The following is a 27,173-nucleotide window of genomic DNA, read 5'->3' as shown; positions in this document are numbered from 1 at the left end:
AAAGAAAGGAGTGAAGGTTATATTAAAGAAATGAAGTTTCTGTGCCGTTACAGTAACAACTTAATAGCTGAAGCCCTGGTATCTGTCTTATTCATCTACAAACTACGGCACCCCCGACGCCCCTCCTCTCTCAGCAGCTCCACGGACCTGCTCTTCTTCCTTCTCATTCCGTAGTCTCAGTTCCGCCATCTCTCAGGTAGAGGACAACTGCAGTGGAAAACGAGGCATTGTCTAACTCCAGAGGACATTCCTCTGGGTCTTCTAGTCCCCGTTCTCTGTGAAGTGTAGATAACTGAGCAGCACAGAAATCATTCTTGACCGAAGATACGGAAATTCTGTCCTGTCCCACAGAGGTTCAATTGACCTTCCCCACCCACCCACTTTGTGGAAAAACCAGTTCCGCTTACATTTGTGCACCCATGCCAGTATTCCTGAGCTATAAACCTGTCTGTCCTTTGGATGGTCTTTTATAATATTTGGCTGCCTCCCTCATTCATTAATGAGTAGGAGAAAATCTTTAATGGGTGCTCATTTTTATACTTGTGTGAGAGTCGTGATTTTACCTTTCTTTAAAAATTATCCTTTAACACTAAACTAGGTAGTCCCTTGTCCTTAGAAAAGCCTAGCTCTCCAGCACTGAAGTGCAAAGGAGTTCATTTTCACAGGGAACAACCCAAGTGACTTGGTTCCCCTCTAGTTGTCCTCTGGCAAAGACCTCACCTCTGTGTTCTGGTCACCATGGGTGGGGAGGAGGCTTGCTTTGAAGATTTCTGAAATGTTTTGTCTTAGAACAGTTCAATACAGTTCAGGAGCTCAGCTGTCCTTGCACATATCAGGATGTTAAATGGTTGGCTTTCAAAGATTTTGTTAAAGCTTTAGTCTTTTTTAAGAAGAAGTTGCTACCTGTGGCTGGAGCAGGGGAATGGTGAGTTTAGTGTTTGATGGAAAAAGAGTTCCAGTCTGGGAAGATGAAGAAGTTCTAGAGATGGATAGTGGGGATGGCTGTACAACAGTGTGAATATTCTTAACGCCACTTCTGCTGCACACTTAAAAATGTTTAAAATGGTAAAACTTTATGTTATGCATTTTATCACAATAAAAAGAGAGAGATAATTGCTAATTTGAATACTTTTCTGTGTGGGTCCTGTGAGAAAAGCTGAAATTCACAGCTTCTCAGAAACTGAACTTGTGTGTATGTGTGTGTGTGTGTTACAAATAAACCTTCCTCCTCCTGCCCCACCCACTTAGGTCTCAACCAAACAGCAATGACTGACCCACCATCTACAAGGCTCCAGGGAACAGAATGGAGGGGATAAAAAAAAAAAAAGCTAACGGTGTGGGAAGACAGGCCTGTCAATGTGATACTTGTTACTGTTCTGAAAGAATTGTTTCGGTAGCAAATAACGTGCCTTCCTTGAGCTGGCTTAGCCATACAGGAAAAGTATTGGGAGGATCCTGGAGATGCTGGAGGGAGCATTAGTTTCCTGTTGCTGCTATAGCAAATTACCACAAACTCAGTGGCTTAAAACAACACACATTTACTCTCTTACACTTCTGGACATCAGAGGCTAAAATGGATCGGTGAGGCTGGTTCCTTCTAGAGACTCTAGGGGAGAATCTGGGGAGAATCTTTTTTTTACTAGATTTAAGTATACAACTTTACAAATTTGCTATACTAGCTGCTTTATAATTTGCTTCATTCACTCAATAATATGTTGTGATCATTCTTATGGCAATAAATGTAGAATTACCTCTCTATTTCTAGTGGTTTCATAAAATTGTATAGAATAACATAGTACACAATTGACTACCAAGTTGCTTTTAACTATTATAAACAATATTACCATGAACCTCTTTGTAATTTGTCTAGTTATTTCCTTAGGGTAAATTTCTAAATATGGAACTGCTAAGTCAAAAGTATATTTATTTACATTTGGGTATTATTATGGGTTAAATTGTGTCCATCTCCCCTCCCAAAAGACAGGTTGAAGTCTTAACCCCTAGTAATATTCATATTTTCTTCTGGTACTTTCATAATTTTACATTTTAAAGTCAATTTTTTTCTATACCTAGAATGTGTTTTCCTGAGAGAAGTGAGGTTGGAATCTAGGTAGGTAGTTTTTCAAAGTGACTAGACAGTACCATGAAATAAATAATACACGTTTTGCATGCTGATCTGAAGTGCCACCATTATCATATCCTAAATTCCCAAGTGTCCTTGGGGCTATTTCTGGACTCTTTGTTGTTATCACTGTTGCGGTTATCCTAACTAGTAATCTACTTTTTTGTATCCCAACTGGGAAAGCACCAAAAATTGACCACTAGAGGGCGCCTTCCACTCTCCTGCCCCCCCACCACCACCAGGCCCTCTAGCAGCCCAAACCTGCAGGCTGCATTTCAGTTGTGCAGAAAGGCCAAACAGACCACCCTAACTTCCTGCCTTCTTGTGGTGGAAAGCCCATGGTGCAGCCAGGGGAAGAGTGTAGGCAACAGGAAGTGGGCAGGTCCACATGTCCTGGTGTGGGGCCTGAAACTTCGCTCTCGGGCCTCCCTCTGCCAACACACACACTCCCAGTCAGCTGGGACAGAGCCATCAGCTGTTCTCAAGGCACTCTGGCTTGTCTTATCCACGTTCTCTCCACTAGGTGAGCTCCTACACATCCTTCAAGGCCCAGTTCAAATGCCACTACTGGAACCCTCTTAGTCCTGCTCCCGTCTGTGCTCTCACAGCACCAGCATTCATTGCTTTCCATAGCAATTACTTGTGTGCCCTCCTGTCCTAGAGTTGGTGCGCTCCACCAAGGACCATGACGCACTCAGCTGCTACTAGAGACTTGTGAGCAGAGGGCCTGGCACAAAGTGAAGGACATTGAACGTCACCTATGTCCTATTATGTCTTCACCTGCCTCCTGCACCTTGAGAGACTCCCCCGAGGGCAGGTGCTGGGTCTGATTCTTCTTTCTGGCCCTCACACCGCCCAGCACAGAGTCTGGCAGAGCAGGCCCTCAGATTTGCTGGAATAAAGCAAACTTTGGTCAATGTAACTCACTTCTGTCTGCAGATGTCTTTTTTCAGTCAACGTGTATCTATCAGGCATTTTCTGTTGTGCCAGGACTGTGCTGGTTGCCTGGGTTGGAGGGCCCTGCCCCAGCTGGGGGAGCAGACAACCAGAGACGAGACATTCCAGGGCACCATCACTGGAGCTGCTTAATGGTTATCAGTTGAACTCTTTCATTTTACAAATGAGAAAACTGAGGCTCAGACAGGGGAAGATTACGTGTTGGGAGTTTTTGGCCGGCTGAGCCTAGAATCCTGATCTCCGCCACCCCAGGCTGGGACTTGCTGTACCAAGTGCACCGTGGAAGCAGCAGGTCTGTCCAGTCCACTGTGTCACTTCTGAATAGGCCCATCCTGAAGGGTTAGTGAGGTCATTTATGAATGAGTCAATGGCACACAAACCAAGGAGTCACTGCTTTAGTAGCAGAAGATAAGCTCTACCCCCAGAAGCATTTATTCACTTCTTGAAAGCTTATTTAAAATTTGCTTTTAGGGAGATTTTTGAGCAGCTACACTTTATTTTTATTTTTTCCTTTTTATATTGTTGTTCTTTTACAGTTGTCCCAAATTTCCCCTGTTGCTCTCCCCTGCCCCACCCACCCACCCCCGCTCCCACAGTGAATCCCCACCCTGTTGTCCATGTCCATGGGTCATTAATACATGTTCTTCGACTAGACCCTTCCCTTTCTTTCCCCCTTCTCCCCCTCCCCCATCCCCTCTGGTCCCTGTCAGTCTCCCTTGTTTTCATGTCTCTGGTTCTATCTTGCTTATTTGTTTTGTTCTTTAGGTTCCTCTTATAGGTGAGATCATATGGTATTTGTCATTTGTTGCCTGGCTTATTTCACTGAGCATAATACTCTCTGGTCTCAATAATGCTGTTGTGAAAAGCAGGGGAGCCTTCTTTCTCTCTGCTACATAGAACTCCATTGTGTAAATGTACCACAGTTTTTTAATCCACTCATTTACTGATGGGCACTTAGGCTGTTTCCAGCACTTGGCTATCGTAAACAGTGCTGCTATGAGAACAGGAGTGCATAGGTTCTTCTGAATTGGTGTTTCAGGATTCTTCAGGTATAATCCCAGCAGTGGAATTGCTGGATCAAAAGGCAGTTCCATTTTTAGTTTCTTGAGGAAATTCCATACTGTTTTCCACAGTGGCAGCACCAGTCTGCATTCCCACCAACAGTGCACTAGGGTTCCCTTTCCTCCACATCCATGCTAGCAATTGTTTGTTGATTTGTTAATGATGGCCATTCTGAGTGGTGTGAGGTGATATTTCACTGTGGTTTTAATTTGCATCTCTCTGATGGCTAGTGATGTTGAGCTTCCTTTCCTATGTCTATGGGCCTTCTGTATATCCTCCTTGGAGAAGTGCCTGTTTGGTGCTTTGCTCATTTTTAATTGGATTATTTGTCTTCCCAGTGTTGTCATGTAAGTTCTTATATATTTTGGAGATCAAACCTTTTTCTGAGGTGTCATTGGCAAATATGTTTTTTCATATGGTTGGTTCCCTTTTCATTTTGATGATGTTTTCTTTAGCTGTACAGAAGCTTAAAAATATGATCCGCTTCACAAATTTGTATGTCATCCTTGCTCAGGAGCCATGCTAATCTTCTCTGTACCGTTCCAATTTTAGTGTATGTGCTGCAGAAGCAAGCACTGAGCAGCTACACTTTAGATGGATCCCAATAGGAAAGCACAGACTTTGCAAATGGACAGAGTCCATTTGCTGGTTCAGAGTCCTCCCCTGGCTGGGCAGAGTTGATTCATGATATAGTCTCCCAGAGCGTCAGTGTTCTCACCTGTAATATGGGGATAATCATCTTCCAGCTAAGTGAGGGAATGGAAAACCCTGGTGCCTGGCCCTGGTCCCCAGCAGGTGCTCAGCCTGGGGTTGGCCAGTTCTGTGGTGCGTGGCCATTGTGTTCATCCCCCTCCAATGCCGAGTCCAGCGACATCCTGCTGGGAGCTTGGAATTGGTCACAGTGGGAGTCGCTGCATCACAGAACTTAGCAAACGCTACCAATCAGGGATCTTCTTGTTTCACAGGAGCCGGTTGTTAAACATTTACCAGACATCCCAGGGTGCCGTCAATATTGCTGAGAATAATAGCGTGTGAACTCTGGGCAGAACAATGCACACAATGAGGCTATTTTCACTGATATGACTGCTCTTCATCAGAGTGGTCAGTTCAACAAAATGGTTGACTGGTATCCTTTTAGTTGGTTGGCCCCCGTTTTGAGGCTGTCAGCCTTGCTGGGAACTCTGTCTTGTCATGTTGTGGGGAAAAACCCGATCCAGTCAAAATGTCTTGATGCTGCCTGTTATGTTCCCTGAGGAACGGGAGTCCTTCCCTCTCCTCTCCCCAAAGAAGTTGGGTCAGCAGCTCCAGGGCTCCCTGGGGTTTGCGAGAGGTACTCTCCATGTGGGATGGAGTGTTGGGCACAGGTGAGCTGGGGGCTTACCCAGGTCTGTCTCTGGGTGGGAGCCAGGGTCCTCTCCCTCCTTTGAAGCTCCAGGAGTCATCAGGGCAGGCTTGGCTGTGGGTGCAACCCTGCCCCCCTCCACTATCCAGGGCCTGACCCCTCGCACTAGTCTGGGCCCGCTGTGGGGCCAGTGGGTGCGTGGGGGCAGCAATAAGATTCTGTCTCCTGGAAAGGCTTGGAAGTCAGGTTCCCTGGAAGAACTGGTGGCCTGGTGACGGTGCCGGGACCTTTCCCAGAGGCTGAGCAGAAAGAGGAAGTGTGGTCAGGCCTTGACACTGGCAGCTCTGGGTGGGCGGGAGGCCTGTGGGCAAGGAACGCCTCTCGCCTGCCCGCTGTGCCTGAGCCCTGGCACTCAGGACACTGCTGTCCCCTCAGCCGCTCTCATCTGGACATGCTTGCGACCCAGGTAAGCATCTGGGCCTGTGTCAGTGAGTGACTGTCTGGGCTTGGGCTGGAGGTTGTGGCTGAAGAAGCTTCCGTACAGCCACTGGGAGGGGTTGGAGAAACACCGTGCTGGTCACTGGCTGGGTGACCCCAGAATCACTCTGCTCCTCTCTGCACCTCCATTTCTTTGCGTGTGTGTGTGTGTGTGTGTGTGTGTGTGTGTGTGTGTGTGTGTGTGTTGGGGTGATGAAGAAGCCTGTGCCTCAGGTTCAAATGACAACTGGGAGTGAGATGTGTGTGCTGCGAAGGGACTGTCACCACTCTGGACTCTGATGGAGTTTTGGTAACTGAGGGCCCCCCGGTGGGTGGGTCTGTGCTGGAGGGCGGGGTGGAGGTGCTCACCGTGTGAACTTTGGGCTGCGTCTAGGAGCCGTTGGATGAAAACCTGAGGCCACCACCAGCCTCAGTATCTTTGTCCCTGTGTCTCTGGTGTTCGGGGCTTTATTTACAAGGCATCCTGCCTTCCAGAGGCCTCAGGACCCAGGTGTGTTGGGTTGGGGTCAGATCTCCATTCCGTCATCTGCTCTTACCCTCTGGAAATTACTGTGGAGGAGACCTGGGTTCAGCTCTGTCGCTCCAACTCCACCTTCTCATGCATCACCTGTGTGTCCCTGTCCTGGTCCCTTCGCCCGCGCCAGCCTCTGAGGGGCATTGAAAGTGGATATTGATCTGCTGGAGACAACAAGGCCTGGGAGCTTCTTTTTCTTTTTATTTTTTGAGGATCTTCCCCTGCCCTGAAAACTGGAAAACTGCAGAGAAATAGGGAAGCAGTGACCCCAAATTCCACCACCTCCTAACAACCGCAGGAAATAATTTGGGTTTTGCCTTCTGATCTTTTTTCTTAGGTGTAGGTATTTAGAAAAGTTTTATTTTGATGTAAATACATTCTACAAATAGAAATACAAATGTCACCGCTGTGGTCAGGGCCCCGGCATCTCTGTCCCCTCCACCCACTTACACACCTGCATTATTGCTTGGGAGACAGAGGGACAGGTTTGGAGTTTTCCTCCCCATTCTTGGAACCAAACAAATAAGAAAAGGAAGCGGAGCAAGAGGCTATCTGGTTGGACGAAAAGAAAGACTTCTGGGTTGTAGAAATTTGGGGGTAAATGTACTAGGAAGCTTAAATAATCTGCCACTCTGGGAGGCTCTGCTAAGGGTGGCCAACATCTCAGAGATACTAAAAAAGCAGTCTATTTGGGAGCGGGAAGCGAAGCTCTTTTAAGACATGACACCTAAATTTTTTTAAATGTGTTTATTGTATGCTTCACAGCAACACTACGTGACACAGAAAGAAAGAGGGATCCTATTCTCACATCCTAAAAAATCAAAATCATTTTTCCTTGTTTGCTCCCTGTCGTCCCCAGCCACATACTCAGGTGACAGTATGTGATGATGTGGCTGTAGCGTAGACACAGGGTTGTATTCTGCTCTTTTCCATTTATGCGGTTTCCCAATAGTCCTCTCATGATAGTTTCTTCCTGTTGCCTGATTGCTGCATCCGATCCCATCAAGTGACTCTTCGGTAATTTTCTCCTCCAACCCCCAGTGTCTGACTGCTGGCGAGCTCCCTGTTTATCTCTGCTGTGGTGCATTATCTAGGCACCAAGGTTTTACTTCCTTTGGATTACTTCTTAAGTTGGATTTCTAAAAATGGTATTATGGAATTACAGCATAAGACCATTTTTTAAATTTATTACCATTTGCTTTCAAAAAAAAAAAATTAAGTCAACGTATATGGCCAAGGGCCACGTGGGAGGACCTGTTTCAGCACATCTTATCCAGAATAGGATTTTATTATTCATTTTCATTTTTGCTAGCAAAGAGATGTAGTTTCTAACGGTGGGCAGATGAATAAGCCAGGGGAACAACAGACTCTCATGGCTGAGCGTGTACAAACAGAGTCAGGTCCTGTAATGAAATAACTCCAACAGCAAGATGAATCTGGGCATGATGGCGTGAGAGAGAAGCCGTCTGCCGAAGGAAGCGGGTGCAATCAGTGTGGATCCATGCGGCACGTTCAGTTCACCCTCTCCTCAGTCCTCTAGGGTCTACAATATATTCAGCCTTTCACAGAAGTGGAAGGATAGGCAGAGGGAGAAGACAGCTACACGCCTTTTAATTACACTACCTGCCCTTTCCCAGGCACACTTGGCTTTTAAGTTGCCAGCGACTATCCACACAGCCATATCTGGTGCTGCCCTCAGCCAGGAGGTCAGGTGGGAATTTGCCCCCGCTGAGCATGGGCAGTGACTGTCTGGGAACAAGAGGGGAATTCAGCCAAGAAATGCTCATACTGACCTGCAATTGTTAGCTGAAGTATTATCTCTGGTCTCCCAGGCCCTTGGGGTCTAGGTTGAGAGTGACTCAAACCCTCACCTCATGCTGTGCTGAAGTCCACAGCACCCCGTGAGACTCAGCTGTGGCATCCCCAGGGGACCACCTTTCCCATGGTTAGCACTGGCTCCAAGCCCTATTGCCTTGGTCCCATGCTGCGCTGACCAAGGTGTGAAACCCAGCCCCTTGCCTGGTCTCCTACGCCCAAAACAAAACCACTCACCAAAGCACTGGCGGACGTGATAGACTTTACTGCAGACTGGGTAGGGGGCACCGAGAGGTTTCTAAGTCAGCAATGAGAGAACAACAGCCCTGATCTTAAAATGTCATGCCACTCCATCCCTGAGCACCTGCCACCAGTTGCCACCAGCTGCTTCTCCTACCTTGGTACCATGTGGCCGACTCCCCATACTCCCCTCCTCCCGCTCCTTCTCATCCCCTTCTCCCCCAAAACTCCAGATTCCCCCCAACCAGTACCCAGAGGAATTCAATCTTCTCCAGTCCCTACCAGCAAGCTTCATCCCCACTCCAGCCAGCTAAGGACTTTAAAGGCAGCTCATTCTATTTTGTACTTTTATTTTTAAGATGAGATATAAATAAAATGCACAGGTTTTTAATGTGCAGCTCAATACATTTGACAACTGTATATGCTCTGTAACCACTACCCAAAATAAGATGTAGAATATTTCCATCACCCCAGAAAGTCCCCTGGCACCCATTTCCAATCAGACCCGTTCCTTCCCCGTTGCAACCATGATTCTGATTTCTACTGCCATCAAGTCGTTTAGTCTGTTCTTGAACTTTCTATAAAGAGAAACACACAGGTGGTGCTCTTTTACATCTGGCTTCTTTCACTTAATGTTTCCAGGATTCATCTACATTGCTGTATGTATCGGGAATTTTTTTTTTTTTTAATTTCTAGGTAGCATTTCATCGTATGACTATACCAGCCATTTTATCCACTCTTCTGCTGAATTCCATTCTGTTTTTACAGTTGCACATTCTTTGAGTAAGCACAACATGTCCAGATGGCCGATATTAAGAATAAGAGTGTGAGTAGGGCAGAGGGGGAAAATTTTCAATGGGGAAGTGGGGATAAAAAGGGGAAAAAAAGCTGAAATTTTAATAATACATTTCACTTAACCCAATATACTTAAAATATTATCATTTCAATACATAACCCATGTAAATATTTATTGATCAGATTTTTTATGTTCTTCCTACCACACTGAGTCTTTGAGATCTAGTGTGTATCTCACACTTACATCTCCACTCCAATTTGCCACCTCGCTCGGTAAGTGCTCCGTAGGATAGCCTCATGGGGCCGGCGGCTGCTGTCTTGGACAAGGACAAGGCAGGCCTCAGCTAAGGACTTGTGTGTCCAAGGCCACGCAGTCCTTGAAAGCAAGGAGCTGGATTAGAATTCAGATCTCCCCAGCTTCCTGCTGAGCTGTTTGCAAGTCTGCCTCCTTCTACAGACGCTTATTTTTTTTTTTTTTTAAGATTTTATTTATTTTTAGAGCAAGGAGAAAGAGAGGGAGAGAAACATCAATGTTTGGTTCCCTCTCACGTGCCCCCAACTGGGGACCTGGCCTGCAACCCAGGCATGTGCCCTGACTGGGTATCGAACAGGGGACTCTGTTTCTCGAGCCAGTGCTCAGTCCACTGAGTCCCACCAGCCACGGCCTACAGATACTTTTTGAGGCCTCTTCTAATGCCAGCTTTCTGAAACTAATCCCCCTACACACACATCCTACCCACACCTTTTAGGACTCATGGCTATTTCAGATTAATTCTTCATGAGAAAAATGAAAGTTTTAAACATACAGGACACAATCATTAGTGGGTTGTGAAATAAATTCAGGGGCTACACTCAGGACTCTTGTTCATGAGATCGGCTAGAATAGGTGAGAAAACACTGTCATGCATCACATGTCATAAAGACGTTTTAAGAAATTTGGGTCATTTATGTGAGTATACAAGTAGCCTGTCATCAGAGAAGGAAAACTCTGACTCCAAAAAACCTCCGCTGCCTTGCGGCATACCTCTTCAGGGGAAAGGCTAAGGGAGTAAACCCCGACAGAAAATCCGGAGCCGGAGTCCCTAAGGCGGTTTGACGTTGTAGTCAACACCGGCAACTCCTGCGGCGCACCTGAAGCCAAGCTGTATTGACTCCGTCTTTCCCTTGGATCCTTCAGCTGCGAAGAGAGGGGGGGTCTGCTGCATGGGCAACAGCAGACCCTCCATATCACCCTGCCCAGGCTCTGTAGCTTCAGCGTCATCGCAAGATGTCGATTCAACACGGGAGGAGACAGATACGATGTCACTCCCGAGTCAGACTGCACAGCCATTCTCGGCGGTGCAGATAGACTCTTAAGAAGCTACACCATCGTCTCTCGAGACGGACGGCTGCCGACCGACCGACGACAAGTAGCCTGTCACATGGTTAGATGGGTGTCTTACTCTGAGGACCTTGTTTGGAAAAAAGAGAAAAGCGAGTGCTAAGTAAACCCACAGCCTCCGGAATTCCCAGTGGTGGACAGTGAATACGATTTCTGTCAGATTCCCCAGAAGTGCCTTTTGGGGAAGTGAAACCCAGGGCTGGGATGGCCGTCGCTTGGAGCTGCTCTCCCACTCTTACACCATGCGGAGTTGCAACAAGCTGGCTGACAGGCCTGTCTGAGGTTCCTGAGGAATGGGATGGGGGAGAGCAAGAGAGAAGCTGGAACCCTTCCCAGCCAGCGCCTGCAGGGCCTGTGCTTCCCAGCCAGCTGTCCATTGCCGCCAGCAGCCAGTGGCAGACGGAGGGCCGGGAGCCTGCCTACAGTCATGTGTCCAGGTGAGGTGGTTTTGCAATCAGAAGGCACAGTGCCTGAATTTCAGACCTCGGACCCAAGCTGCCTACTACCCTGCTCTGTTACAGGGGAGGTCCGCCAGAGTCGGGGAAGGAGGCAGGGGCATTATTCATTCCTATAGTCACAGATAAGTATGGAGTGCCCGCTGTGTCCCCAGTGATGCTCTAGGCTCTGCAAACAATAAGGAGGGAGGCAAGGCCCTTGCTCTCATGGAGTTTACAGGCCAGGGTGGGCAACAGACAGTGAACAGATAAACCATCACAGCAAGAGCACGTGGGCTCAGCTGCAGGAAAAAAATGCCTTTTGTGTATTGATTATAACAACTGGGGGAGAGGGGAGTGTCTGCCTCCCACCCCTCCCCACCCAGCACCCTGCCCATGGACTTTACCTCCTGCTTTGGAGAGAATGGGAGCTTCTGCCCCCAGGGCCCCCCAGGTTGGGTACGGCCAGCAGCACCCTCTCTCCTGATCCTTGTTCCCTTTAAAATGCTCATTCTTCCCTCTGGGCCTGTAAGGGTGTCTCCTCTGTGCCTCAGAATCGCTCCCGCTCTCTTCGGTCCCTTCATTTTGTTCTTTCTCCCGGCACCTTCCCAGTTCACAAGCACACCGAAGCCTGTGGTATTGTACACGTACAACGCTTCCTCCACCTCAGCTTTCTCCCTTCCTGAAACTCAGGTTTCTCTTACCTTCTGGGCTTTGTGGACTTTGAGTCTCAGAGTGAATGAGACTCAGAATGTCCTGAGCGCAGGATGATTGAGGAGGAAGCGGGGAGAGAGGAGGGGCCCGAGCTCCTGAGCAGGGAGATGTGAAGTAGAGGGGGGAGTGACAAGCGGGAGGATGACGCCGTGACACCAGGGTCTTCCTGGGTCTTCTTGGTCATGCAGGAACTTCATTCCTATTTAGTACTCAGTTTATGACTGCATTCTAAGGGTTTTGGATAACATCTAGGTGGCCCTGCTCCTGCTAATGCCCTAAGAAAGGAACCTGGGGATCCAGCAAAGTCTTTCACGTCCAAGTAAAAGTCAGTTTCTCTTTCTCAATGTTTGGCACATCAGTCAAATAGGGGCAGGTGGGGAGAGGAGGGAGCATGGGACTTGGCTCTGGAGAGAAGTGACTTGATAAGGAGGAAACTTCAGGCACTGTGTGACAAGCAGACAGGAACATATTTGGGTTCAAGGGGCCCTTTTTAGTGCCTTTCACTCCACCCAGCTGCTGCTCATACTGTTGTGGGAAACACGCCTCCAGCTTCCCTACCTGCCCCAGCCGGGGGCTTTGGGGCAGTGTTCTCTCCCCAAAGCCTGAGAACCACCTGGAGTGCTTGTTCTAAATGCTGATACCTAAGTCCTACACCAAACCTACAAATCAGAATTGGGCAGTGGAGTAGGGACATAGCACTCCGGTATCCACATCTTAATACTTCTCCCAAGGCCCTGGTTTTGGTGGCCACCAGCTAGGGCTCTAGAGACAGAAAGACCTGGGTTTACCTTTTGATTTTTCTTCTTGCTAGCTCTGCAACCTTGGACAAGTAACTGAGCTTTCATAAGCCTCTATTTTCTTTTCTGTAAAATGGGATAATAGTTACAATCTGCCTTATAGAGCCTTTGTGAGCATTAAATGAAATGGCGCATATCGAGTGCTTAGAACACCTGTCAAGGGAGCACCCAATGTGTGCTTTTGTAAAATGCATTTTCATATTGAGGTTCTTATTATGTGAAACAAGTCACAGCTAAAAGCTGGGGTCTTGCCAATATTGGAAGTTCTTGAATGAGGGTTCTGCTTTCAGTTCTGTAATGAAAAGACACTTCTATCAGCCTGGTGTCAGCCTGGCAGAGTAAAGAGAGTGTGAACTTTGGCAGCAGACGGCCCTGAGCTTCAGTTTTAGGTAAGCAGGTCAGTGGCTGCGTTGCTTTTAGCAAATTGCTTCCTCTCTCTGAGTTCTGTTTCTTCATCTGGAAAATCAGGGTAATCATAGCCCATAGCCCCTCATTATATAACAAGGTTATAATAAAGATTAACTGATAACATGTATATTCATTGTGCTCAACCTTGGCCTCTTATTAGAATCCACTGGAGAATTTGATTCAAACAAACAAAATCTCTGTGGCCGGGCCCCAGTATAGAATAATCTAATCAGAGTCTCTGAGGCACTGTGGGCAGCAGCTGTTTCTCAAGCCCCCCCAGGTGATTCCAAGGTTCAGGCAGGGCTGGAACTTAGGGCATTCTTTAGGTTCTTGGCCCAGGGCCTAACACACTCAAGGGACCTAACACTAGTAACTGAAGCATGCTCCCATAGTTCCTCCTCCTCTTCCTCCTTCCATTCCTGGTATCTGCCAGGTGGTCCCCAGTAGACAGAAGCTGAGGTGAGGCCCTGCAGCTCCCTGACCTCCTCCGGGCAGTTGGGACCCCCACACCTGTATGTGGGGACTGACCCCCAACTCCCACCCTGCTGACCTAGGGTTCAGAATTGGAACAGCTCTCCCTTTTCTGGTCTGTGCTGGACAGTGGGCCCCGCTCCGGCTCACAGGGCCCTGAGTATCTCCGGGTCTGAGCTCTGCCTGGAGAACCTTCCCCTGTCGGAGGAATGCAACGCTGCTGGCCTTGCAGACAGAGGATGGGGCCAGGAACCAAGGAACACAAGTGGCCTTTGGAAGCTGAAAAGGACAAGGAAACAGCGTCTCCATCTGAGTCTCTGGCAGGGGACACAGCCCTACCACACTTCAGTTTTAGGCCAGGGACATCATGTTGGACCTTTGACTTCCAGAACTGTAAGATAATGCATTTGTGTTGTTTAAGGGACTGTGTTTGTGATCATTTGTTAGAGCAGCCATCAGAAACAAATACGGTTTGTTTCCAGCTGCTGCTGCCTGGGGTCCCACCTGGTTCCGATGGGCTGTGGCCTCCCTCAGGGACATTTCAGTCTAATTCCAAAACTTTTAAGTTACTTTTGATTACTAATCAGATTCATTTTAGCTTTAAGAACTTAGTTGTGCTTTTTTTTTTTTTTCCTATCCTCACTTGAGGATATTTTTTCATTGCTTTTTAGAGAGAGAAGAAGGGAGAGAGGGAAACATCCATGCCAGACAGAGGCGTCTATTGGTTGCCTCTTACACATGCCTGGGCTGGGGACAGAACCTGCAATCCAGGCATGTGCCCTGACCGGGAATCGAACCTGTGACCTTTCAGTTACAGGACAACACTCCAGCTAACTGAGCCACATCAGCCAGGGCAGTTGTGCTTTTTTAAAAACTTCAACCTTTGACTTAAAGCTCTCTCTCCTCTTTGCCCCAGTAAAGGGCATGGTGAGGAGGGTGGCGCTGCCCCAGCGCCCTCATCTCCCCTCCCCTGCACCTTCTCCTCTGGTATTGGATAGAGGAGGAAAGACCTGGAGAAGCAGTTCTCCACAGGAAGTCCCGCCTCTGTGGGCAATTCCTGCTGAGCTAGATTGCTGTGTTGAGGGAAGCCTCTGGCCCTTGGCCCTTGAGAGTTTCATTGTGGACTTTTGAGAGACCCGGCTGCACTGCTGAGCTGACTGCCAGTGTCCTCTCCTGCAAACACTTCCTTGCCCCGTGCTTCAGTACCTCTCAGCCACCCTGCACCCCACAATCCTACGTACTCCAGGCCTGCTGACATGGGTGGGATTCCGCTTGCACAACTTCCCAGTGCAGCCGTTGCACGCTGCCCACTGGCCAGACTCCTGCCACCACTCCGCAGAGCTCCTCTTGCCTCTCTGTTGGCACCCTGGCTGTTAAACTGTCCTGGGGGCCCAGAGGACACGCTACTGGGAATGGAATGTGATTCCCTTTGGGCCCCCTCTCTCAGCTGCACTCTCCCAAAAAGACAAGTTTGGCTTGGTTCTGTTGAAACGCATCTCTCAGCAGTCCATGGGGAAGAGGGCTGTTCCTCTGGTCATAGAATGGGGGGAACTTGAGATGCTTATTCTCAACTATGGGCCCTGATCATTCAGTCTGGGAATCCCTTGGCTCCTCACAGCACCTACCAGCACCACAGTGGTGCTCTCTTTGAAGTAAGGTATCCTGCACCCCATTTGGCTTTTTCTTGATGACTTGGGAGCATCATGACTAATATCAACAGAGGAAAGCTCTGAACAAAAAGAATCTGCCCTCCTTCCCTCCTGGGTGACCTTGGGCAAGTCATTTGACCTCGATGTTGGTTCTGCTGCAGTGGAAAGGAGTGTGGTAGTGAGGATGAGCTGAGGGGAGAGACGAGAAAGCCCTGGGGACTACGTGGTGCACTGAATGTACTTGAAACATCTGATGGAAAATCAGATCCACTCGATATGTAAGAACACAATCGCAAAATATTTGTCACTTCGCGTTGTTCTGAAAAGTGACTCATAGTTTCACTTTCTGACATCATTTCCCTGAACTTGAAATCTGAGCTATGGCTTTTCATGGAAGTTACACTGTATATGGTTGATTGACTCTTTTCCAATTTTATCAAACTAAATGCAGATTGTTAAAAAAAAATGTTTTTAATCAAGTAATCTCGTAGGTTGATAGTGGAAAGTCACAACAGCCCCCTGTCTTCCCACTTCCCTCCGTCCACCCAGTCATGCTCCTCAGATGCAACATTTTTTAACTCTCATTACCCAGGATTTACTTCTGTAGCTCTAAAGAGGATGTTTATGTTGCTTGGTGGAGAAACCCTTCCAGAGTAAGACAAAAAGACAAAGAGACACAAAATAGGAGAGGAAAATGAGATAGAGACTCACATTCGAATAAAAGAGGAGAAGATGACAGGAAGAAATTCTATTTATCTGTCTGTCTATCCATCTACCTATCTGTCTACCAGGTTCACCAGAGCTAAGAAGGTGAGAGTCCAAACAAAATGTTTTTTTAACTAGGAATTAAAATGACATTTTATAATAGTGAGATTCCAACTTAGGTTTGTTGGCCTCTTAAGTCCAGTGCCCTTTGATCTCCTTGGGCCCTGCAAAACCCACTTTCATAGCCCCCGTTGAAAGCCAACTTTCTGATCTCCATGGTTTCCTTTCCCCTTTGTTTTCTCCCTCCTGTTCCTTTGTGTGTGTGTGTGCCTCTTGAAAGGGTGATCTACAACTAAACCTCTGCCTCGCACCTGCCTGGGGGATGAGATATCCCTGGTCCCAGGTTGCTGACTTTGCTCTCCTTAAATAAATCCTCAGCACATTTACCAACATGGATAAGTGACAAAAACAATGTCAAAAAAGGAAGCTGTGGAATGCTGAGTGCTGGTTATACGTGATTGGTTCTGCCATACAATAACTTTATTAACAAAGAGCATTATATTTGATTAAGCCCAACCTTCGCTAAAGAAACAAAATTTGGAACTGAAAATCCAAATTGTAATATAATCACTTAATAAATAAAGACACTGTGCCCACTTGAAATAGTAAGTCAGGTTAGGAGGTCTTTGTAATAATAACGGCCTTAGCAGCAGACTAGTTTTGCCCCTGTTCCTCTGCCACCTGCCTGGGTCCCTGTTGACAGTGTTAATATTACCCAAAAGCATGAATCAGAAACGGTACTGCATCAACACGCATGAGCTAAATGGTGGCAGAGGAAGCCGGTTCTCACATAACCAGGTATTCCAGGATCTCTCCCGGCCTCAAGGGTCATTTTTACCCTACTGCCCAAGAACACTCACAGAGTGCCCATTCCATGGGCGAGGGGAGCCCAGCCCCTCCCCAGGACCCCCCTGAACTCCTGGAGCCTACTCCCGTCCACCCTGCAGTCTGCTCCCCACTGCCACTTGGAGCCTGGGAGCTGCTCTTCTCTCTGCTTGTCCCTATGTCACCCCTGGCTTGGAAAACCACTGCACACATGTCATTTTTCTCCTGGTTCTGTTCACACAAGCTGTTGTGCAATTTAATCGAAGATTTGATGGGAACAGAGGATTACCACAATTTAAGAGTGAATATCAGACATACCTGTCCTACAAAGGCACCGGTCACTTTCCACTGTGGAATCTTTCTAATGATGCTCCAACTTCCTGCTATCTTCTTTATTTTTTTCTACCCCCAGCTTTATTTACATATAACTGCCATATAACACTGTGTAAGTTTAAGCTGCACAGTGTTGATTTCATACAGTTACATATTGTAAAATGATTACCACCATTGCATCAGCTAACGTCTCAATCACGTTGCATAATTACAATTTCTTTTTTGTGGGAAGAACATTTAACATGTACTCTCTTCTTGACCTTGCCCTCTGCTGTTACTCTCTTCCCAGACTTTCCATCCCTCTAGTCGGCCTGCCCTCAGCCCCAAATTGCTGTTATTTTTCTCGTGCAGACCACTCAGTATGCTCTGCGTCTTCACCTTCCCCACTCTGACCATGCCTCACTCACAAACACCCATTAAGGTATTTCTCTAGCCCCCACCTAAAAAAAACTTGCAAAATTCTGTCTCTGCATTATGAAGTAAGCCTCTGTTGCCTGTTTGATATAAAAACAACTGCAGTCAAGTTATTGCTTTAAATGGCATTTCCCCTCCTACGGCGTGTTTGACAATATAGGAAAGAGCAGTGATTACATCTGTCATTTCTAGAGTACCTAGTCCGTCCATGGCTTATTCTAATCCTCACAAATGCTCTTTGAAGTCATAGGTGGTGTCACTCCCATATTGCAGACCAGGACACCGAGGCTCAGAGAAGGTTAAATGACTTGCCTGCGTCCCCCCAGCTGCTGATTGGCAGGGTTTGGCTGTGAACCAGTGCCTGCCTGATCCCTCAGCAGATGTATCCTCACACAACATGGAAGGTAACCACTCCCGTCGCCCCAGGATGCCTTTCACTCATGCCTCATTCCTCTATCTCCATTCTCCTCAGGAACCCTCTGCAATGGATTGGTGGAAGGACAATTTCTGGATCATCCTAGCTGTGGCCATCGTCATAGTCTCGGTGGTCCTGGGTCTCATCCTGTACTGTGTCTGTAGGCTGCTGATCAGACGAGGTAATAGCCAGCTCACCTGGGCAGGTGGAGCAGTGATTTTCAATGCATTAGGGCTCCTTTAGAGCAAGAAGATCAGTTCCGGGCCTGTATGGGCTGAACTTTGGATTAAGCATCATGCATTCTGGGTTTCAGCTCGAGCCCTGCTACTAACTCGTATCCCTGAGCCTCAGTTTCCCCATCAGCATAGTGAAGGGAGGGAGGTTAACTGATGTCTGAGAACTCCTCCAGCCCAAAGGGCTTGGGTGAAAGCAGAATCTCTTTCACGGTGCATGGTGCTCCAGTACTTTTCTCTCTCTATCATGGTTACTGATCACAGCGTCTCATCTCTGAGACTTGAAATAGAGCACAAGTTATGTAATGTCGGGAGCTGTCCTGATTCCAAACCCATCAGGTTGTATCCATTAAATGCATACAGCTTCGTATATGCCAGTCATACCTTAGCAAGTGGTTCTTAAAAACTGCCTTGGGGCATGAGAAACAGATTCAATCTATGATCAGCTTGTCTGTCCACCATGATCGCCTCCTCTAAGGTCCTACTCTGAATTCTGGTATTATCCACCTTGGCCAGCGGTTCTCGGCAACCTCAGACGTAAATAAGCAGCTACCTGGAGATTAACGCTAACTTTAGATTATCTACAGGTGGGTTTTCCATCTTGAAATTCCTCTCCAGAAATATGAAATCCTTGATTCGGTGGCGTGTTTTCTTAAGATCTTAATCCCTTTACGTAATGGCCTAAACCTGAAGTGCACCTGGGGCTGGTAAATACATGGAGAGCTAGCGCCATTTCCCCTCAACCACCCTGGGCGGCATCCCTCCATGATCAAGGCACTGTCCTCCTCTGCAACTAGACACAGCCTCAGGTTCCTGCTAACCCAGTGCTGGAGTGTCAGGGCTGCACGAGAAGTGAAATCTCACTGTTATTCTCAAGATCTTGGTTGAGGTCTTTTAGGGGTTGGTGGCAGAGTTGGGAGGAGAACTCAGGCTCACAGAGCTCCCTGTTTAATATTCCTTCCCCTCTACCCCTTGATGGTAATACTTTTTTTAATACAAAATGTGTATTTTGCCCTGGTTGGTTTGGCTCAGTGGATTGAACGCCAGCCTGCAAACTAAAGGGTCACTGGTTCAATTCCCAGTCAGGGCACATGCCTAGGTTGTGGGCCTGGCCCCCAGCTGGGAGCACACGAGAGGCAACCACACAGTGATGTTTCTCTCCCTCCCTTTCTCGCTCTCTAAAAATAAACAAGTAAAATCTTTTAAAAAACAATGTGTATTTTGGCCCCTATCCATTTGCCTTCTCAAAACATCCCATTCTCAGATACAGACAAAAGTATAACCCCAAACAAAAACGTTACCTGTTCTTTTATCTTGATCCACTCTTATTAACAAGCAGTTTATAATTAATAACTTCTATGCCTGGCATGTCATAATTTACAAACTGCTTTTCCCATTCTTTATTTCATTTCCTCCCAAGCACACTTTTGCTTAATCATCTGACCAATATTTCGTGCCCCACACCGTGCTAGGCAATGAGGAAACAGACACGGACCACATGCTCCTGCCTCCATGGGATTAGCAAAAGGCTCAGGCAGCCTGGGTTAAATTCCAGCTCGACCGATGTTTTACTCTGTGTCCCTACATCTGCTTCTTCCTGGTGGTCCTTCCAAAAGTCCTAAACCCATATGGTTTCTGAAGATTTTTAAACTCTACAGTCACAAGTTTTGTTAATTCTTCCAAAGTCAGTGTTTTTTTTCCCCCCTTAGGCAAGAAATTTGAAATTGCTAAGCCCTTGAAACAGAAGCAAAAAGATGAAGAAACGATGTATGAGTAAGTGGGGGCAATCCTTCTGCTTTTTAATTTTGAGAACTGTCTGTTCACTTCCACTCTGGGGCCTACGCTGCTGTGCGGGTATGTTACACGCCTCCTTTTCCTTGGCAGCCAGTGAAATGTCATGTCTGTCAATTCTTTCCACTTTCAGGAGAGAGGTCTCAGGGCTCTGGGGGTGCAGGGCACCCTCTGTCTCTTGTCTGCTCTCCAAGTGTCCCTCACGTCGTCTACTTCGATAGAGGTCACAGGTCAGGCTCTGTGTTCTGGGTCCATCACTCAGGGTGAGTTCGGCCCTTCTTTCCTTCAAATGGGTTAAAAGCATAGTCCTCTACAAGCTACTGTGCTGAACAAAAATAATACATCCTCTGTACTTTTGTGTTTTGTGATATCTTTGGGGCTTTATGATTGCTCTCTGTGTTGGGGGTACCCAAGACCATCCTTAGACTGGATGATTCACTGGAGGGACTCACAGGACCCAGAAAAGTTGTTATATTTATGGTTCTGGACTATTACAGTGAAAGGATACAGACTGAAATCAGCAAAGGGATCCTCTCCCAGTGAAATCCCATAGGCTGCGCTCCCTTCTCACAGCAATGACCTGTTAGCGCCTGTGCTCACCAGAAAAGCTCCCCTGAGCCTTGCTTTACAGGATTGGGGCTCAGTCACACAGTCAGGGAATGCCTGCACGACTACTCTACTACATACTCCATCTCCAGCCTCTCCAGAAGTCAAACTGATACAGGATGACCTGTGGCCGTAGGCAAACACCAGCAGGCGTTCGCGTAGGCAAACACCAGCAGGCGTTCGCCATCAGCCAGGTTGTTAGCATAAACTATCTGGCTGGCCCAGGCCCCTGAGTACACAAAGTCATTCTTATCAAGCAGCATATTCCAGGAGCTTAGAGGTTATCTCCCAGGAGCTGGTCAAGGGCCAGTCCTTTCTTCGGAATGTACACACCACCTGAAACAGAATCTATGCTTTTCTACAATGAGTTTTGTTGGGGCTCAAGGGGTCCAGGAAATAACAGGCCTCTTCCCCATCAATTCTGATCCACTAAGGAGTAAGACAAACATGCCATGCGACTAGGAAACAAAATATGGCCTTTACTGAGAACAAAAGCAGTGTTGCAGAACGTGGCGCTTCTTCATCAGCAAGTGTGTTTTCTAATTCAGAGCCAGGTGAGCATCCTGCACGGAGCACAGGTAGCTCTGGAGAATCTCAGGTCTCTGCCGCAGGGCAGCCCTTTCTCTGGATGGCAAAGACCAGAGCAGAATATATGCTTTCTGCATTCAGTCCTGTGTGGAGGAGACAGGGGGGGAGCTGACTTTCCCAAATTTAGGAGTCAGAAAAATTTCCCTCCTCTCCTAGGAAGAGCCACAGACAGGTGCGGAAAAAGGCCACTGGTGGAGCTCTTGCCCCATGTCCCCTCCTCCACCCACCCCAACAACCTAAAAATGCGTACGCGTTCCCAGGGGGAGTAACCACATAAATGAGACCACAATCCAGAAGAATCTAGTACCAGTTTGAAAATCAGAGTGCACAGAGGGGACTGGGGGTCTAGATAAGGAGGCTTGCTTGGAGTCTTTTTGTTGAAACTTCTTAGAAAAACGTAATATGAATCCAGAAAAGCACACTCGGTAAAAGTACAACTCAGTGAATTTTCATGAACTAAATAGACCCAGGTAGCTGGCACCCAGATCAAAAAACAAAATCACCTTCACCTCAACATCTCACATTCCCTTTCAGTCATTCCACCCCAAAGCTTTTCTTGTTTTTATGCTTTATATAAATGGAGTCACACGGTATATATTATTTGGTGTTTGGCTTCTCTTGCTCAGCATTTTTGTGAGATTCATTGTGTGTGGTTGTAGACTGATTGTTCTCACTGCTGTAGACTGTTCCACGGTGGGAGTGCACCACGGTGAATTCATCCGTCCTACCGCTGATGGGCACCTGGGTAGTGCCCAGTTCGGGGGTGTTATGATTAGTGCTGCTATGAACATTTAGGACATGCCTTTTGGTGAGCATATGCAAGCATTTTGGTAGGGTATAAACCTAGTAGTGGAATTGCTGTCACATGGTGTGTGTAGTTAGCTTTAGGGTACATCTGTGTTGGAAGTCAAAATACAGCTGGTGTTTACCTCCCCCTGTTCACCAGCCCAGGTGAGCACGGGAAGGGGGGGGTTGCTCCATGCTCTTAGTTGAAGTGCCTCAACTCCCTTCCCTCAAGTCCAGATGCTCTCTGAGCTAGAAGTGGTTTCTTTAGAGTACCAGTTACAAAATGGGGTACAAGCGCTAGAAAGGGAGGGTCATACTTCCAAGTGTTAGGGACCAAGTTTTGACTGTTGACCCTGCCCACTTTCTTTGACATTTTCCTTTAAATCCACTGACAAGGGGCATGGTCAAGAGCAAACACCAACTCCTCTTTCTTTCCCTCCAGGAATGTACTCAATCAATCACCAGTTCAATTACCCCCTCTGCCACCCAGGGATTTTTCTCAACAAGATGCTTGTAAGTATATTTTGCTGATAACAGCCTCATTCAGGATAGGATAACAAATTTATCGATGTGTCTTAGTTAGCTTTGGCTGTCCATAACAAGATGCTATAGATAGGGTAACTTGAACAACAGAAATGTATTTTCTCACAGTTCTGGAGGCTAGAAATCCAAGGTTGGGGTGGAAGCTGATTTGGCTGCTGGTGAGGACCGTCTTCCTGGCTCACAAACGGCTGTCTTCTTGCTGTGTGCTCACAAGGTGGGCAGACCTCTCCTGTGTCTCTTTTTATAAGGGCACTAACCCTAGTGGACCAGGGCTGTAGCCTTATGACCTTATTTAACATAAATTACTCCCTTAGAGGCCCCATATCTAACTACAGCCACACTGAGGTTTAGGGCTTCAACATACACATTCTGTGGACCCAAACATTCAGTCTATAACACTAGGATTTGCAGATGGCAGCAACCTGTTGAAATGAGTTTAAAAGGGTTAGAATAGCCTTGCCTAGTGTGGCTCAGTAGATTGAGCACCGGCCTGAGAACTGAAAGGTCGCCAATTCGATTCCCAGTCAGGGCACACGCCTGGGTTATGGGGCAGGTCCCCGGTTGGGGGGCGTGTGAGAGGCAACCAATCTCTCACACAACAATGTTCCTCTCCCTCTCTGTCCCTTCCCCCTCTCTAAAAATAAATTTTAAAATATTTGTAGTAAATAAATAAATAAAAGGGTTAGAATAAGTATCAATGCTCCCAATGTTCACTTTATAAATTTATATTCAAATCCCAGCTTGGAACATGAGTAACAAGGAACTCCAGGTTGTCACTGGCCCTCTCACACTTCTGTCCGCCTGGTTCCCTTGAGGAATGCTGTTCCTTAAGCTCTTCACACAGCTGGTTCTACCTCCTCCTCCAAGTGTCAGCTCCAATCTCACTGCCTCAAAGAGGCCTTTCCTAACCACCCTATCTAGAACAATCCCGCTAATTTTATCTATGAAACTTACAGGAATTACCAGGATTGTCTTATTTAGTTATTGTTCATTTGCTTATTTATCAATCTCCTCCACAAGAAATAGGGGCCTTTCTTGTCTCCTTCACCATTGCTTACCCATCGCTAAGAACAGTGCCAACAGATAGCAGATAATTAACAAAAATGTTTTGCTTGAATGGATAAATAATATTAGCTAACATTTATTGAGCACACACTGTGTGTTGGGCTCCATGCTCGGCACTTTACAGGCATTATCTCATTTAATATTCTCAACAACTCTGTGAGGCAGGTCTATTATTATTATTCTCTGACAGGTGCAGACACTTTGGCACAGAGAAGTTAAGTGACTTATCCATGGTCACAGGGCAAGTGACTGCTGGAGCCTGAACATGACCTCAGATCTGCAGAAAATGAAATGGTGGCAGTTTTTTAGGTTGTCTTAGGAAAAGATGAGATTGTGGTGCAGGCAGCTCCCTTCCCTATGAAAAGTGGGGCTGAGTTGTTTGGTCATCCTTTCCCTAGCCACTTGAGTCCTTTTGTTGTGTACCAATGCTCCACTAATCCCACCATTTGAAAACACCACTGTCCCTTCTTCCTTAGAAGAGAGTCATACATGAGCAATCAGTGATAGTTCTGAAAAACAGTGTAAGTCACTGTGAGGCGTTTGCCAAAATGGAAATTAGGTTTGTATCACTTCCTTATGAGAATTAGGATCTGTAGACACAACACTGCTCACTTGGGTACTAGCTCTGATCCGTTTCTGGTCAAAGTTTCTGTTTCATGGTTCCCACTGCAGTGCAGTGTTAGGCAGAAGGACATGGCAGTCAAGGTGGCTGACCAGTGTATGCCATTTACTCACTTGGGTGATCCTGAGACTGTGTCATGTCTGTGCTTCAGTTTCCTTTGTGAAATGGGGATCTGGTCCACCAAGAAATGGAAAGATCACCAAACCCCATGAAAACCAGGCTGAACCACTTGGTCAAAAATATGTACATACACAAGAGTTCTGCACCTAAAAATGTTTTTGTGTATTCTAGTCCCACAGGAAACCCCAAGTGAGCCGCCAGCAACATACTCATTGGTAAATAAAATTAGAAATAAGAAGGCAGTTTCCATTCCGAGCTATATTGAACCCGAATGTGACTATGATGATGTTGAAATCCCTGAAGATATGGAAAACCATCATTTTGAAACAACCATTTCTTCTTTTTGGCAAGTTGAAGAGGGTTCACACAACTTATTTTAAAACGACCCAGAATGGTTGAACTTCCACGTGTCTGGTCCCGAAAGCAGTGGTAACGTTATGAGGCTGTGTAAGATAAGCACTTCTGAACCTTAGATGAAGAAGCTTTAGTGACCAAATGATGGCAGCCAGAGAAAGATGCAGCCACTCAGCCCTGAAGACACAGAGGAGTCAGGCCTTGAGCTTCCACGGGAAGGACTTCATGGCTTCATGGCTCCCATCCAGAGAAAGCACTCTGTTCTTGGCACTCTTTCTTCTTTCCTTCCCTTCTTTGTATGGTTCTAAGAGACCTTAAAGCTTGGGGTTTGATTGTGCAGAGCCTCCTAGGCTCTCATCCCTAGGCACATGGCTAGGAGCAAAAGGCCTTGTCCTCACCAGCGCCACCCACCTCCACCCACCTCCTGCGTAATGTCTGTGGGTGGCGGTTACAGCTGAGCGCTCTTGTGTGCAAGTCACCACGTCAGCCTTGTGAGTTCTTCAAGGGTGGGGAGTGCTTTCTGCTCTTGTGACCCCTTCCCACCTACACACCTCAAACCCCAGTGCCTCTCTATAATGTTGGCCAGACTGACCGTAGAATTCAAGTTCCCACCCAGGATTTTCCTGTGCTTCCCAGTTACACCAAAACAATCAACAAAGGACAGGTGTTACGCATAGAAGTGTCATTCTGCAATATAAGTATTGGGCTACAAGAAAAGTAGTTTCCCCCAGGAAAAACCATGGGAAACAGGAAAGAAAGGGGTGATTAAATGGCAGATTCGAGATGAAAGTTCAGGGGGGTCAGGCCTTCCCGCATAATTTTTATTACTGCTTCCTCCCCGTGTAAAGTTCTGTACAAACAGCGCCAAGGCCCTTCCCTTCAGATCACTGTCCCTGAGCATCTGGAAGGCAGAATCTCCAGCATGATGTGCTGCAGCTCATGAAATGCCAGGGGGCTGGGCTGCTGTCCTGCTAAACAAGTGCCCTAGTGTGGTCACTGAGCCCTAAGTCAGCTTTGCAGGCTCCTGAACCTCATTGGTTCTTTTGAGTTGATCCTCTAATGTTCTAGGACTTAACACTTTCTAACCAGACTCACAAGATGCTAATATCTAAGGAGCCCCTGGAAATGCAGCTGATGAGCAGAGAGAGCTGATGAGCTGTGAATAGGCCTGGGAGTGACTGTAGGGCTGAGCTCCTCTTCAAGAGATGCCAAGCTTCCTCCCTCAACCAATACTGGACCAGCGGGGACACATCTTTCTCCCAGGTTGTCTCTTTCTAGACTTCATAGAGACTTCTAGCTTCCTGCTAATACTTCTTTATTTTAGGCCAGTGGTTCCCTCACTATGGCCTCATAGAACTCTGGCATTCAACACACAGAAGAGAGGACCCTTTTCCAAAATCAGAGAAAGTAAGTTAACAGATAAAAGTGTTTTACACATATGCTTTCCTCTTGTAAATTTTCTGTAAGCCATCCATATCTGTAGCAAAAGTTAAAGGCAAATGCCTCTCACAGCATCGCCATGCTGTCATTACCTGTCTACCTCTCTTTCCCCTGCACTGGACTGAGCAATGTGAGGACAGGGGCTGCATCTCTCTTTGCCCCACTGCACTCTCTCTTTCCACTCAATATCCAGGCACTTTGTAGATCCTCAATAAAAATGTTGAATAAATGATCCACTGAATGAGTGAATATACTCCTCTGGGATCTCACCACTCCCTGTACTTGGCCCTGTGAAAACATTCCTCTCTCTGCATTATATTGTCTGGTTACATTTCCATTCTCCTTTTTTCAGTCTGGGGTTCCTATGGGGTGGAACTCATCTGGCTCACGGCTGTATTCCCAGGATCCAGGACAAACCCTGGCACATGGCAGGCACTTAATATTTATTGGATGTTGAGCATTAATGGAAATTCTATCAATCAGATGGACAAAAACAAACAAGCATGTGTTATTTGTGCACCTGAAATAAAGCCACATTTTTGCCAATAAAGTTGTCAAAATTTTGGGTGATAGAATTAAATATATCAAGATTTCACAGGACCTTCTGTGTACCCTAACCCCACAGGAAACCCCAAGTCAGCTACCAGCTACATACTCACAGATAAAGTTAGAAATAAAGATATTTTTCCATCCCAAGCTCTATGGAGCCTGAAGATGACTGTGATGATGTTGAAATCACTACAAATATTGGAAATTCATTTTAAAACAACTCCTGGTCTTCCACACTGTTTCTGAGAACTAATGGTTTACTCATGCAACAAAACAGTGGGTTATAGTTTTCTTTTAAAAAGTTAACAGTCTGACCTTTGTGACACAAATAAGATTGTTGTCAGAGAATGCTCTGGTATTACCAGCAGCAGGTTTTAAAAGTCAAGTGTATCAGTATGCTTTAGGCTGCAAGAAACAGACTATCCAATGAAAAGTGACTGAACAGTGAGGAGTGATGACCTCCCAAAATAAGAGGTCTGGCGGTAAGCACTCCGAATTCAGCCACTCAGGAATGGGCTGACCTTC

At 46.8% G+C, this 27,173-nt stretch overlaps 1 protein-coding gene and 1 non-coding gene across 4 annotated transcripts; one reads left to right on the top strand and one right to left on the bottom strand.

The window, feature by feature from the left end:
* Positions 1–4,610: 4,610 nt before the first annotated feature.
* On the bottom strand, positions 4,611–4,717 carry LOC149997764 (U6 spliceosomal RNA). Its single transcript, XR_016507371.1, has one exon. It is a non-coding gene; the product is annotated as a U6 spliceosomal RNA (small nuclear RNA).
* A 1,145-nt stretch (positions 4,718–5,862) lies between these two features.
* On the top strand, positions 5,863–26,331 carry SCIMP (SLP adaptor and CSK interacting membrane protein). 3 transcript variants are annotated; one of them, XM_090292560.1, is made up of 5 exons: positions 5,863–5,949; positions 18,009–18,132; positions 19,894–19,957; positions 22,398–22,468; positions 24,477–26,331. In XM_090292560.1, exons 1-5 carry the CDS (start codon positions 5,935–5,937, stop codon positions 24,683–24,685), a joined length of 483 nt encoding a protein of 160 aa, XP_090148686.1. In that variant the 5' UTR covers positions 5,863–5,934; the 3' UTR covers positions 24,686–26,331. The 3 variants fall into 3 exon arrangements, with proteins under 3 accessions (XP_090148686.1, XP_090148684.1, XP_090148685.1); XM_090292558.1 differs by lacking the exon at positions 5,863–5,949 and adding an exon at positions 10,870–11,163; XM_090292559.1 differs by lacking the exon at positions 5,863–5,949 and having other exon boundaries at positions 17,964–18,132.
* Positions 26,332–27,173: the final 842 nt, after the last annotated feature.

Source organism: Furipterus horrens, unplaced genomic scaffold (assembly GCF_987537825.1).
Source record: "Furipterus horrens unplaced genomic scaffold, mFurHor1.1.pri manual_scaffold_11, whole genome shotgun sequence".
NCBI lineage: Eukaryota > Metazoa > Chordata > Mammalia > Chiroptera > Furipteridae > Furipterus > Furipterus horrens.
Note: the sequence above shows the minus strand (reverse complement) of the source record. Positions and strands in the feature narration are given on the sequence as shown.

Bases quoted from the DNA above. Each gene is read 5' to 3' on its own strand.
- SCIMP (XM_090292558.1), top strand. From the start codon at position 11,020: ATGGGATGGGGGAGAGCAAGAGAGAAGCTGGAACCCTTCCCAGCCAGC. The intron at 11,164-18,008 runs GTGAGGTGGTTT...CATTCTCCTCAG, and splicing joins GCCTACAGTCATGTGTCCAG to GAACCCTCTGCAATGGATTG. The intron at 18,133-19,893 runs GTAATAGCCAGC...TTCCCCCCTTAG, and splicing joins TAGGCTGCTGATCAGACGAG to GCAAGAAATTTGAAATTGCT.